General features: G+C 41.6%; 1 protein-coding gene across 1 annotated transcript in view; it reads right to left on the bottom strand.

The window, feature by feature from the left end:
- Positions 1 to 13,656, bottom strand: part of Prune2 (prune homolog 2 with BCH domain) — a 309,960-nt gene that overhangs the window by 45,129 nt on the left and 251,175 nt on the right. Inside the window, exon 10 of the mRNA XM_045146033.1 lies at positions 2,750 to 2,829. Within this exon, the coding sequence (XP_045001968.1) occupies positions 2,750 to 2,829 (80 nt within the window). The remainder of the gene's footprint in view (positions 1 to 2,749; positions 2,830 to 13,656) is intronic.

A 13,656-nucleotide genomic window follows, 5' to 3' on the forward strand; every position in this document is an offset into this window, starting at 1 on the left:
TTTGGCTTTTTCCCCCCTAGGCCGCTTTGGCATGGTACCTACGCTGCCATTTTAACCATAAGTCTCCCTTCCTCCCATTTAAAAAAATATATATTTATTTTTTATTTTTTCAAAGTAGGGTTCCACTCTAGCCCAGGCTGACCTGGAATTCACCATCTAGTTTCATAGTGGCCTCAAACTCATGGCGATCCTCCTGCTTCTGCCTCCTGAGAACTGGGATTAAAGGTGTGCGCCACCACACCTGGAAAATTTTCTACATTTTGAGTGTTGTAATACCAACTATTCTGATAAAAAACAAACTTGCCCATCACATATGTTTTTTTTATGATTAGCTTTTCTGTGACAATCATTCCTTTCATGTAACCTTTAGAACTCCTCTTGTCTCCAGGTTTTCCACTCCTTTAAAATCCTAGCACTTTCCAAGCTTCTTTTTATTTATTTATTTATTTGAGAGCAACAGACACAGAGAGAAAGACAGATAGAGGGAGAGAGAGAGAATGGGCACGCCAGGGCTTCCAGCCTCTGCAAACGAACTCCAGACGTGTGCGCCCCCTTGTGGATCTGGCTAACATGGGACCTGGGGAACCGAGCCTTGAACCCGGGTCCTTAAGCTTCACAGGCAAGCGCTTAACCGCTAAGCCATCTCTCCAGCCCTTTCCAAGCTTCTTTAAGAACTCATTCAGAACTATTTGGAGCTGTGTTTATGCAATTAAAAAGGTGCCAAATAAAGTTTATTATGTTACAGTTTCTGAATTTGAATTGATAGCATTTCCCTTATTCACCTTACTACCTGACTAGTCAACTGAACTTTAAGATATAACATCCTCTATGTTAAACCAGCAGAAAAAGCAGTGCTTCCATGAGATCTGTAAGCTTCCCTGGCATATTATTAAACCTGAGAAGGGTCTTTGGAAACCCCATTTGATGAGTACAGAGATCCAACCTGAGATTTATAATCAATGTCTAAATGAGGATGGAACCATTAACCTGTGGGAGGTGGCATTGTCCCTAGGCAGACAGCATCAAGACTGAGTTATAGGATTGTCCTGTTGGTGTCTCTGGAGAACAGCCTGATGTTTATGGGAAAACTCCATGTCTGGTCACATAAATGTTCTGTGGGCAAGACAAATTCTGATCTTTAATGAAAAGTAGAAGTGATGGGCTTCCCACAAGAAATATTTTGAGGTTATATGGTAAGCCTGTTGTAGCAGACAGCTTTAGGTTCACTGTGATGAACTTCCAGACCAGGCAAAGTTATGGAAGAAGGGATATTTATTGAAGCTTACAGGTCCAGGGGAAGTTTCATAATGGCAGAAGCTGGCCTGCCTTCACAGGTCCAAGCATAGAGAGAGAAGCACCAGCCAAAAAGCAAAAAGCCACATATCACAGCATACCTCAGGAACTTCAGCTAGGCTCACTTTGCATATCTTTAAATTGGAATCTCAAACCCACCACACCTTAGGGCTGGACCAGCCAGTGACACGGAACCAGCCAGGTGGCTGCAAATCCAAACTACAAGCTAATAAAACACTGAACATGTTGGGGGCCATATATTTAAACTACCACACCTGTCAAATAACTCTGGCCTTGTCCTAAAGAAATTAGTGCTGTTCTTAAAATATTTTTCTTTATTTATTTGAGAGGGAGAGATAGGCAGGGAGAGGGACAGAAGGAGAGAGAGAGAGAGACAGAGAGAGAATAGACATGTCAGGGCCTCCAGCCACTGCAAAAGAACTCCAGATGTGTGCAACCCCTTGTGCATCTGGCTTACATGGCTCCTTGGGAACTGAACCTGGGTCCTTTGGCTTTGCAGGAAAGTGTCTGAACATCTATGCCATCTCGCCAGTCCAGTGCTGTTCTTTATAGTGTTTGTTTTCTGTGTTGAATGATTGCATGTCACCTGCATTGTGGACCATGTTAAAATATATATATACACACTTATATGATTTTTATTTTTTAGATAGGGTCACTTATAGAATATAGTACACACTGGCTTCAAACTCTGTGTAAGTCTGGGATTGTAGCCTAGAATGCTCTTGAACTTCTATTTTCCTGTCTCCCCCTACTGAGTGCTGGTATTATAGGCACAAACCTTTACATGTTTTTTTTTTAAATTTTTATTTGCAAGAGTGTGTGTGTGTGTGTGTGTGTGTGTGTGTGTGTGTGTGTGTGTGTTTGGGCATGCCAGGGCCTCTTGCTACTGCAAACATCTCCAGATGCGTAAGTCCACCACTTGGTGCATCTGGCTTTCTATGTGAATACTGAGGAATCGAACCTAGGTCAGCAGACCTTGTAAGCAAACATCTTTAACCACTGAGCAATCTCCTCAGCCCTTACACCTGAATTTATATGGTGCTAGGAATAGAACCCAGGGCTTTGTACATGTTAGGCAAGTACTCTACCACATTTCCAGTTTTAAACATGCATAAATTCATGTATCAATTGCTGAACTTAGATCTAATGTAGAATTTTGTATCATAATATATAGTAGTCAGCTATTATAGGAATGAAAACACGGCAGGTAAGGCCAGGCTTAGGGGGTAACTGTGGCCCACACCAGTGAGCATGAATATTCAAGTGGACTCTGAAATTAACCACATTGAGCCTGACACCTTCCTCTCACAGCTTTTTGTGTTTCATTTTTATTGCTGAAATCACAAGTTGCATACATCATAAATGGCCCTCTCACTGAATAATAAAAAGGTCAAATATAGACTACCACAGAGGAAATGAGCAATGGTTCTCTTACCAGGCCTCATGTCTGCCTCGTTGGGACTCAGCGTTCCCTCCTCAAAAGAGATGTCCATTCCTACATCCTCTGATAGGAGTCTGAAACAAAAGCAAAATCTTTGTAACTGAAACCTACAGAATATAGGATAAAAAGTAGAATTCATTTACAATAAGCCAAATATTGTACCAGGTCCATTTTTAAATGGCCCGAATGAACAAAAGAGTTTCTGCAGTTACTGTGAATGAGGACCAGAAACACCAGTTCCTTGGGCACCACACACACTGGTTTCACTTTAAACAGCAATCATTTCCCCTCCCAGCTCACAAATGTAAACACATACCCAGTAAGATCCCAGAAACAGGAAATGCAAACAGCTAGCACATCTCAGAGGACATTAAGTACACAGGACATTAACATGCATTTCGTCCAACAAGAGGTAAAGTGTGCTTTGGAGAAAAGACTGACCTGAATTTCTCTGTCTTTTCCCCTCTATAAATTTGGGTGTATATTGCCTTAGTTGCCACAGGCACAGGGCAGCATATTAAGTATGTTAAATAGAGATATACCACCTACCTCAGTTGTTGAAAGATTGTTATGAAATTAAAATGCCTAATGCCCCTAAGAAGACATTTCCTTTGAATATTTAAATATTTAAAGATCACTGTGAATATATATTGAACTAGAGAAATAGTGAAGGAAATTCTGATAAATCCTTAGACTCTCTTCTAAGGAAGCTAACCACTGGAGATTATGATTTCAGTTCACTTTTTCATTTATTTATTTTTTGGTTTTGGTTTGTTTTTTGTGAGGTAGGGTTTCACTCTAGCCCAGGCTGACCTGGTATTCACTATGTAGTCTCAGGATAACCTCGAAAGCAATTCTACCTCTGCCTCCAAGTGCTGGGATCAAAGGCATGTGCTACCACTCCCAGCATCACTTTTTTTTTTTTTTTTTTTTTTTGAGGTAAGGTCTCACTTTAGCCTAGGTTGACATGGAACTCTGTAGCCCAGGATGGCCTTGAACTCATGGAGATACTCTTACCTCAGCCTCCTGAGTGCTAGAATAAAAGGAGTGCACCACTAAGGCAGGCTCTCCTCACTACTTTTATCTTCTGGCCCTTGTTCAGTGAATCGTCATGAATCAAGAAATACTAGTTTTCTTTTTAGTGGCTTCCACATCATTTTAATCCTCATGATGTAGGTGCTAACGTAAGCTTAGACATGCTAACTGTATATTGAAATTTCAAGTGTAGCTCCTCCCTCTCTCCCTCAAACCACCTTAAATGTTTGTATTTATTTATGAGAGAGAATGAAGCAGAGAGAGAGAGAATGGGCACACCAGGACTCTAGCCACTAAGTAAACTCCACATGTATGTGCTACTTAGTGCATCTGGCTTGACACGGGAACTGGAGAAACCTGGGTCCTTAGGGTTGGGAAGTAAGTGTCTTAACTGCTGAACCATCTCTCCGACCCACCTTAGCTGTTTTATAAAAACTTAATCTTGGGCTAGAGAGATGGCTTAGCTGTTAAGGCAATTTCCTACAAAGCCGAAGGACCCAGGTTCAATTTTTCAGGACCCACGTAAGTCAGATGCACAAGGTGATGCACGCATATGGAATTCATTTGTAGTGACTGGAGGCCCTGGCATGCCCATTCTCTCTATCTGCCTCTTTCTCTTTCTCTATCTCTCGGATAAATAAATAAAGTATTTTTAAAAATAAATACTCAGAGTTGGAGAGATGGCTTAGCAGTTAAGGCACTTGTCTGCAAAGCCAAAAGACCTCCGTTTGATTTCCCAGTAACCACGTCAGTCAGATGCACATGGTGGTGCAACTGGAGTTCGTTTGCAGGGGCTGGAGGCCCTGGTGTGCCCATTCTTTCTCTCTCTACCTGGTTCCCTCTCTCAAAAATAAATAAATAAATAAATAAATAAATATTCAACATTACAGTGAATAGAAAATCTCTGTAAGTTATAAAGCAGTATCTGAGTTTAAAGTATCTCATTTCAGAAATAAAACCAGTTTAATTGAAATATGTGTTGAGTTGGACAAAATATAACCATGGTTCACATAATTTCAATAATTAACCCAGGGAAAGGATAATTTCACAACTGCACAAGTCTGCATAAATCCTTGAAATGCCCTGAACTCAGTGCTATTACAAAATAGAATCTGTGCCCCACAATATCCTTCCTCAGCATGAAACAGAGACCCCGTGAAGAAGGTCTGGGAAAGACAGGCACTGGGGGTGGGAAAAGATGAGGGCTGTGCTCTGCTGTGGCTGGAGGGAGGCACTCTGACAAACCAGCAGTAACAGAGGCTGGGAGGGAAATCTGAGCCACAATAGCTTCAAGTAAATCCGGAAGAAACACAAGCATGCTTTTGCAAGTACCTTGACCACATTTGTAAACAGGTTCATAAATATTTTACCTTACCTGGGGATGTTTCTTTACACAGCATGGAGCCAAGAGGCTGAAGAGCTGAGTCAGACACAATCTGACTGCTATGACTGAACTAGCTACATGTCTCCATCTAGAGGAAGTGTCAGAACTGTTCTACGAATTGCTTGCTGGATGGCAAAGCACTGATGATGATTTCGAACACTGAGCCTTTTAGGTGCATGATACCATTTCATTTTCCCACCCATGGGTAGTCATGTAACCTGCTTTGACTACTGAAAAGAAAACCAGCCAGAGCAAAAATGTGTAGTGCCATGCCTTCGTGCCATGGTGGCTATGAGGGTTCTGCCACCTTAAATCCCACACCTATTGGGAGCACAGGCCCTGAAGAAAGCTCACTGGGCACATGAACATGGAAGAGCTTTTTGGCTGGGTGTGGTGGCACATGACTTTAATTCCGGAGGAAGAGGTGGGAGGACTGCTGTGAGTTGGAGGGCAGCCTGGAACTACAACGTAAGTTTCAGGTCAGCCTGGGATAGGGCTTCACTTTAGTGTGAAGGGAGAGGGGAGCGGGGAAGGGGACGAGAGTTTTGTGTTCTGTTTTGCTGTGAGACGCTGAAGTTATTACGATACCATCATTTCATCCACTCTGACTATTTGACTAACTTTTGCTTGTTTCAAATGCAACACTTACCTCACACTACGGTCAAAATTTGATTTACTAATTTGGATAACCCATTTCCTACATTCCCAGCCCAGTCTCATGTTGACTGTATACATCCTGTCTCAGCTGCTAAAGCATAAAAATATGTTTTTATTGATGAGGGCAAAAGCTTGTATGGGTATCAAATGCTTTCAAATATTTCATAACCTTGATTATCAAAGTATCACTTTTATGGTTATGGTCAAAACTGTCGATTACTTGTCAATTTACTTATTTATGATATTTTTTCTTTGATTTAAACATTTGGGAAAAATTATTTTGAATGGAATGTTTTCATCACTAGTGCATTTATATATTAAAATCACTTGCCTAAAATAAATGGTTACATAAATATAATAAAAATAAATAATGCTATCAACTTCAAATTAGAAGCCCTTGGTCTCTTATCTTATGGCTTTATCTCTTTGCTTAAATAAAGAGATCGTGGGGCTGAAGAGATGGAACAGTGGTTAAGCACTTGCCTGTAAAGCCTAAGGACCCTGGTTCAAGGTTCCCCAGGACCCACGTTAGCCAGATGCACAAGGGGGAGCATGCATCTGGAGTTCTTTTGCAGTGGCTGGAGGCCCTGGCTCACCCATTCTCTCTTTCTCTCTCTCTCTCTCTGCCTCTTTCTCTCTCTATCTGTTGCTCTCAAATAAATAAATAAAAATAAACCAAAAAAATAAATAAATAAAGAGATTAGGGCTGGAGAGATTGCCTAATGGTTAAAGTGCTTGCTTATGAAGCCTAAGGACCCAGGTTCGACTCCCCAGTACCTATGAAAGCCAGATGTACAAGGTGGTAATTGTCTTGAGTTTGTTTGCAGTGGCAAGAGGCCCCAGCATGCCCATTATCTCTCTTTATCTGTCCCCCCTCTGTCTCAAATAAGTAAATAGATAAATAATAAATAATAATAATAAATAAATAAATAAATAAGAGATTAAAATGTTTTATCTATACATGGTGAGGTATAATGTCCCATATAGCTATACTTTGTGTCTTCTGTTGCCCATACAGAACTGTAGTCTGAAAATACTAAATAAAAAATTTCAGAAATAAACAATTCATAAATTTTAGAGAACTCTGTTATACTATTTTTTTTTTATAAATTACTGTTTAATAGTTATTTACTGTGCCCTTAACACAGTAACAAAATAAGTCTGTTCTGCATTTCTCAGCATCTATGAATGTGGAGGGATTTGTTCTCTATAAGATTAACCTTGTCTGAAGTCATTTTTTAAAAAATAGGAAATTGGTAGTGAACCAAGACTTGGCACACACAGATGGCATTGCTAGATGGTAATGTTTTCTGACAGGCACCCTTTTCAAGAATAACCACTTTTGTAAGATTGATTTGACTATGAAAAAATACAGCTTTAGGGGCTGAAGAGATGACTCAGTGGCCAAGGCACTTGCCTACACAGCCTAACAACCCTGGTTCAATTCCCCAGTACCCACATAAAGCCAGATGCACAAAGTGAAGCATGCATTTGGAGCTCATTTGCAGTGGCTGGAGGCCTTGGTGTGCCCATTCTCTCATTTGTCTCTCTTCTCTGTCTCTCTCTGCTTTTAAATAAATAAATAAAAATGTTTAACAACAGCTTTGGGCTAGAGAGATGGCTTAGTTACTCAGGCATTTACCTGTGAAGTCTAGGGACCCAGGTTTGATTCTCCAGAAAATGTGCATGTGTCTGGAGTTAGTTTGCAGTTGCTAAAGGCCCTGACACATTCCTCCTTTCTTTCTCTCTCAAATAAATAAATAAAAATATAGCTGGGTGTGGTGGTTTGTGAAAAAAAGGTTAAATAAACATAAATTTCCTTTGGGTCACTATTACTAAACTTTTCCTAGTTACCTTCTAGGCTTTCCTTTGAAAATTGTTTTGAGGCCACCCTGAGAATGACATAGTGAATTCCAGGTCAGCCTGGGCTACAGTAGGACCCTACCTTGAATAAAAAAAAAAAAAAAAAAAAACCCACTTGCCTTTTTTTGTTAAGTACATAAATTAGTCCAGTGGAGGACTGCTATTTTAGGGTTCTTGTGTGACCATGCACTCTACAAGTCCAGGAGCACTTATCAAGTTGCTTATAGTAGGAAGCATGATGGAGCTGCAGTGGTTTCCCACTCAGTCATACCAAGATGAAACCAAGGATGAAAGGTCTCAGAGCAGGAAGCTAGGTCAAGTCCACGAAATCAGGCTGTTGGCAACAATCTGGTACACAGCTGGCCTTAGCTTCCCTTAGAGCATACAAGTATTGTAGCTCAGACAGAGAGGAGTCCTAGAAGTCTTTAGACTGAAAGGAGATGACGATAGGAACCAGGCCAAGAAGAACACATCAACTGATAAAGAGAGAAACAGTGAGCATCATCCACATACACCTTCTAGAGGGAACTGATGGAATCCCACAAGCCACAGCTGTGGTTCCCAGAGCACAGGGACAATGCAGTCTCCATACTCAGCATCAATTTCCAAAAATGTACATGTAACAAAAAGCTTTGAAGCCCAATGACCATCAAAATTTTTCTTGAATTGTTCCCTAAGTACACCATAAGACCATAAGTACTTATGTATACAGATTCTTTTTTGTTGTTGTTTTTTGAAGGTAGGGTCTTACTCTAGTCCAGGCTGACTTAGAATTCACTATTTAGTCTCAGGGCAGCTTTGAACTCATGGCAATCCTCCTATCTTTGCCTCCCAATTGCTGGGATTCAAGGGGTGCACCACCATGCCCAACTCAGAATTCTTTTGTTCTTGTTGTTGTTTTGTTTTCTCAAGGTAAGATCTTGCTCTAGCCTAGGCTGGCCTGACCTGGAATTCACTATGTAGTCACTGGGTGCCCTTGAACTCATAGAGATACTACTACTTCTGCCCCCCAAGCACTGGGATTTAAGGGAATGTATTACCATGCCCAGCATGTATACAGAATTCTTTATAGTGAATCTTAATAAACAATAAAATTTGAGGAATACTAAGCAAAAACATGAAATTTAGTTTGCTTTTTTGGAGGGAGGTATTCTTTTCTTTTTTAAAAAATATTTTTATTTTTATTATTTGTTTGAGAGAGAAAGAACGATAGAGAGAGAATGGGCATGCCAAGGCCTCCAGCCGTGCAAACTAACTCCAGAAGCATGTGCCACCTTGTACATCAAACTTATGTGGGGAATCAAACCAAGGTCCTTTTGGCTTTTCAGGCAAATGCCTTAACTGCTAAGCTATCTCTCCAGCCCTAGTTTGCTTTTTAGATAGTAGTTAAATTCTGGTTTTTATTGAGATGTGTGGAGAATTCTACATTTGCTGCAAGCTATGTACCATATTCTCTTAATGCTTTTCTATAACGTTAGTAAATATCATTAGACATGTTTCTTGTTGATAAAATTAAATTAGATGGGAGCTGAGCATGATGGCACATGCCTATAATTCCATTACTCAGAAGGTTGGGGCAGGAAGATTGAGGGTTTGAGGTCACTGTGAGCTCTATGGTTCCAAACTAGCCATGACTACCTAATGAGACCTGAACTACATGCACATATCCCCACAAAGGTTAAGTTCAATGACAGGCCTGAACATTTTGGAAAGACAGATTTTATAAAGTGATTCTACAGTTTACAACTAAGATTACTCACAGACATCTCAAATTCAACATGCCTGAAACTGAATCAAACATCTACAAAAATCTGCCTATTTTACCAATGATATTTTTTTTCTTAAAAAGTCCACAAGTTCCTAAACACTCCCTTCAAAAGGTGAAGACTAATTTCCCTCCCTTTAAATGTGGACTGAACTTAGTGACTTGCATCCAAAGAACAGAGTAAGACAGAAATGATGGTGTGTAAGTTCTAAGATTAGATCCTTAAAGGTCTATGGCTCCCTCTTTGCTCTCTTGGACCATCAGTCTCCAAGGAGCCAGTTGCCATTTTGAAAAGATGCTCAACCTGGGCTGCAGAAATGGCTTAGTGGTTTAAGATACCTGTCTGCAAAACCTAAGGACCTAGGTTCAATGCCCCAGGACCCACATAAGCCAGATGTATATAGTGGTACATGCTTCTGGAGTTCATTTGCAGTGGCTGGAGGTCCTGGTATGCTAATTCTCTATCTCCCTCTCAAATAAATAAATAAAGATTTTTTTTTTAAAAAAAGGATACTTAAGCAGCTATGTGGTGAGGTTCAGATAGCAAGAAACTTCAGATTTCTATAAAAGTCCAGGATAGAAGCCAGGCATGGTAGCACATGTCTTTGACCCCATCACTCAGGAGGCAGATCAATGTGAGTTCGAGGCCAGCCCAGTGAATTTCATGTCAGCTTGCAGTAGAGCGAGATCCTATCTCAAAAAAAGAAAACAGGGCTGGAGAGATGGCTTAGCAGTTAAGCGCTTGCCTGTGAAGCCTAAGGACCCCGGTTCGAGGCTCGGTTCCCCAGGTCCCATGTTAGCCAGATGCACAAGGGGGCGCACGCGTCTGGAGTTTGTTTGCAGAGGCTGGAAGCCCTGGCGTGCCCATCCTCTCTCTCCCTCTATCTGTGTTTCTCTCTGTGTCTGTCGCTCTCAAATAAATAAATTAAAAATTTTTTTTAAAAAGAAAGAAAACAAAAACCAGGGAGAGCTAGGTTTGGGATTATTTATCACACAACACTAACTACATAATACATTTCCTTTCCTGTGAATATGGCCATAAATTACCTGGGAACCCAGACCCCAGCTCTGACCTCACCCCAGTCAGCTCTGTGGTCCTGTAGATTCACCTCATCCTCTCCTCTCCATGCTTCCTGCCTGTGATGGCTTCTTTGTCAACCTGACTAGATTTAGAATCTCTTAGAAAATATACTGCTGGGGACATCTATAAGGGTGTCTTCAGAAAGGGTTAATTTAGGAAGGATGGCTCAATCCTGAATGTGGGTTGAGCAAGACACCATCATTCCCCTCTCTGGTTCCTGAGTGTGGACACAATAAGACCAGCTGTATCATGTTCCTGCTGTATAGTCTTCCTGACCATGACTGATTCAAACCATAGGCCTAGATCTCTTCCTCCCTCCCTTCCTTATGTTGCTTCTTGTCAGGATTCTGATCACAGCAAGCAAAGTAACACACTGAGAAAGCCTAGGTCTAGTGTACTCTTGCAGAAATAAGTTGACTTCTCTCTGTATTTCAGATCTCATCTCCTCCAACTTGTTAAAAGAATATGCTTCTCTGTCTCAAACTTCATGCCACTTTCTTGTTCCATTCCTTTCTTCATGCTAACTGCCTCACAGGAAAAGTGCTGGCTCCTGAGCGGGCTTGAGAGGCCCTGGTGTCCTGGCCTCTTCTCTCAGGGTCCTCTGCTCACTGAGCCTGCTAGTCCTTCTTGCTAGTCCTCCACGTACAGTGTCAGGTCCCACTGCACCCTATGTTTGCTTCACACAGATGCCTTTCGCACCCCTAGTTTTTGATTTGAAACTCACCTGCTTTATGCCCTCTGTGTGCAACCAACATGGATGGAGGCCAGGCTCTCCCCGTGCGAAGCTCAGGGCCAGCTCCTGATGCATATGAATAGCTACTGAACAGGGAAGGTGCTCTGCTATTCTGGAAAGTGCTGTCTGGAATATCTTACCACATACTGGACCTTTATCATCAAAAGCTTTATGCTAGGATCTGGCTTCTCCTTATCTCTTGCCTAAAACAGTTCCCTACATCTGCTTTTCCATAAACAACCTGGGTCCTTCCCTAGGAAGGTGCTCCCCTTTCCTAACATTGTCTGGTTTTCCATAAACAACTTCAGACCCTCCCTAGGCTGGAGCTCCCCTTTCCTAGAATTAAGATTCCTGGAAGGATTAAACCTGATTTTGGTATGGTGGTTGGTTAGATTCGGCCCTCAAAGCATGGTGTCATGGCTGGATAGCCCAGTCCCCATTCAGAACCTATAAAGGACCCTAATTTGGGTCTCTAGGTGGGTTTTACCCCCTCCTCGCTTCTCATAGGCAAGAGCTCTTCATACGCTCTCCTCTTTCCTTCTCCTTAAAAAAATATATATTTATTTGCAAAAAGAGAGAGAGAATGGGAAATGGGTGATCCAGAGCCTTTAGCCACTACAAATGAATTTCAGATGCATGCACCACTTTATGCATGTGGTTCTAATTGGGTACTGGGGAAGTGATGAACCTGGGTCATTAGGCTTTGCTGACAAGCACTTAACCACTAAGAAATCTCTTCAGCACCCTCCCATAGCCTCCTTCTTTCTCGTAATCCAATAAAGTCGCTCTAAACTTTAAAAAAATGTTTTAAAAACCCACTTTCTTCTAGGAAAAGAAGCTATCTCTCCAGCCCTTGTTTTACTTTTGGGACAGAGGCTTGCTATGTAGCCCAGGGTGGCCTGAACTCCTGGTCCTTCTATATCTAGCCTAAAAAGTGCTGGGACCACCATGCCCAGTTCCCAACAAATTTCTTCTGATACTAAGTTAGCCTTGCTTCAAAGGGTAATATAGGGCTGGAGAGATGTCTTAGTGGTTAAGGTACTTGCCTGTCAAGCCTAAGGACTCAGGATTGATTCCCTAGCACCCACATGAGCCAGATATACACAGTGACACATGTGTCTGAAGTTCATTGGCAGTGACTGCCTCTTTCTCTGTCTGGTGCTCTCAAATAAATAAATAAATAAAAATATTTAAAAAGAAAGAAAGAATTTAAAAATGTAATGGATTACTGAATGACTCCTTCCAAAGTGTTTCATAAGGAAGAAATAAATGTGTGCATGATTAGAAAATGTTCATGAGGAAGCCACTTATCACAATCTTATCCCCAGAAATAAAAGCTCCTATGATAAGAGCCAGGTGTGGTGGCAATGTCTTTAATCCCAGCACTCAGGGGGGTGGCCATGAGTTCAAGGCCACCCTGGGACTATATAGTGAATTCCAGGTCAGTCTGGGCTATAGTAAGACCCTATCTCAAAAAAGCCAAAACCAAAAAAAAAAAAAAAAAAAAAAAAAAAAAAAAAAAGTTCCTATGATGAGATTAAGAGCATAAGAAAGAATTAGGCTCTTACTAGAGGAGAGACACAGAAGTAGAGACTTGTTTTTCTATAGAATTGGAGTCTCGGGGCTTGGAAGATGGTTTGGTGGGTAGCATGCAAGCTCAGGACCTGAGTTTGGGTCCCCCAACCCCCCTAAATCTGGATGCAGTAGTGTGCATCTGTAATCCCAGCCCTCCTACAGTAAGATGGGAGGAAGAGACAGAATACCCAAAGGACTTTGGGACAGCTGGCCTGGTGTACGCAGTGGTGAGACAGAGACACCATCTCTAACAAGGAGGAAGTCAATGACCAACAACAGAGATTGTCCTCTGATCTCCACATGTATGCCTTCACACACATATGCATGAACACACACACACACACACACACACACACACACACACGCACGCACACACACGCACGCACACGGACCAAAACTATGAGTAAAATGAAACAAACAGAAACGAGTCTTCAGTGCCAAAGATAGCAGCTTTATAGGATGCCTAAGCAAGCAGCAGAACTGAGTTCTGAACAGGTTCTTGTGCCTTCTGCACCCCCACTTCACCAGCTCAGCACCACCTGACATCTATACTTGTAAATGGCAGAGTCTGCAGTAGCTTATCACCCTAAACTGCTACCTGAGAAAGCAAGTTCACAGGACACAGTACCAGCTACACCACTGAAGTTTTGCTTCCTGTCCCTAGAGGTTGAGGACATGGAGCCACTGAAATGCCCAAGATAAAGTGGCACCAGCAATATTAACAACAGGAGCATATTAGACTGCTTTCAACTGCTGTTCTAGCAGTTATACTTGCTGACTCAAAGGGTGTGGAACAGGATGTAAGTCT

The sequence above is a fragment of the Jaculus jaculus genome, chromosome 1 (assembly GCF_020740685.1).
Source record: "Jaculus jaculus isolate mJacJac1 chromosome 1, mJacJac1.mat.Y.cur, whole genome shotgun sequence".
Taxonomy (NCBI): domain Eukaryota; kingdom Metazoa; phylum Chordata; class Mammalia; order Rodentia; family Dipodidae; genus Jaculus; species Jaculus jaculus.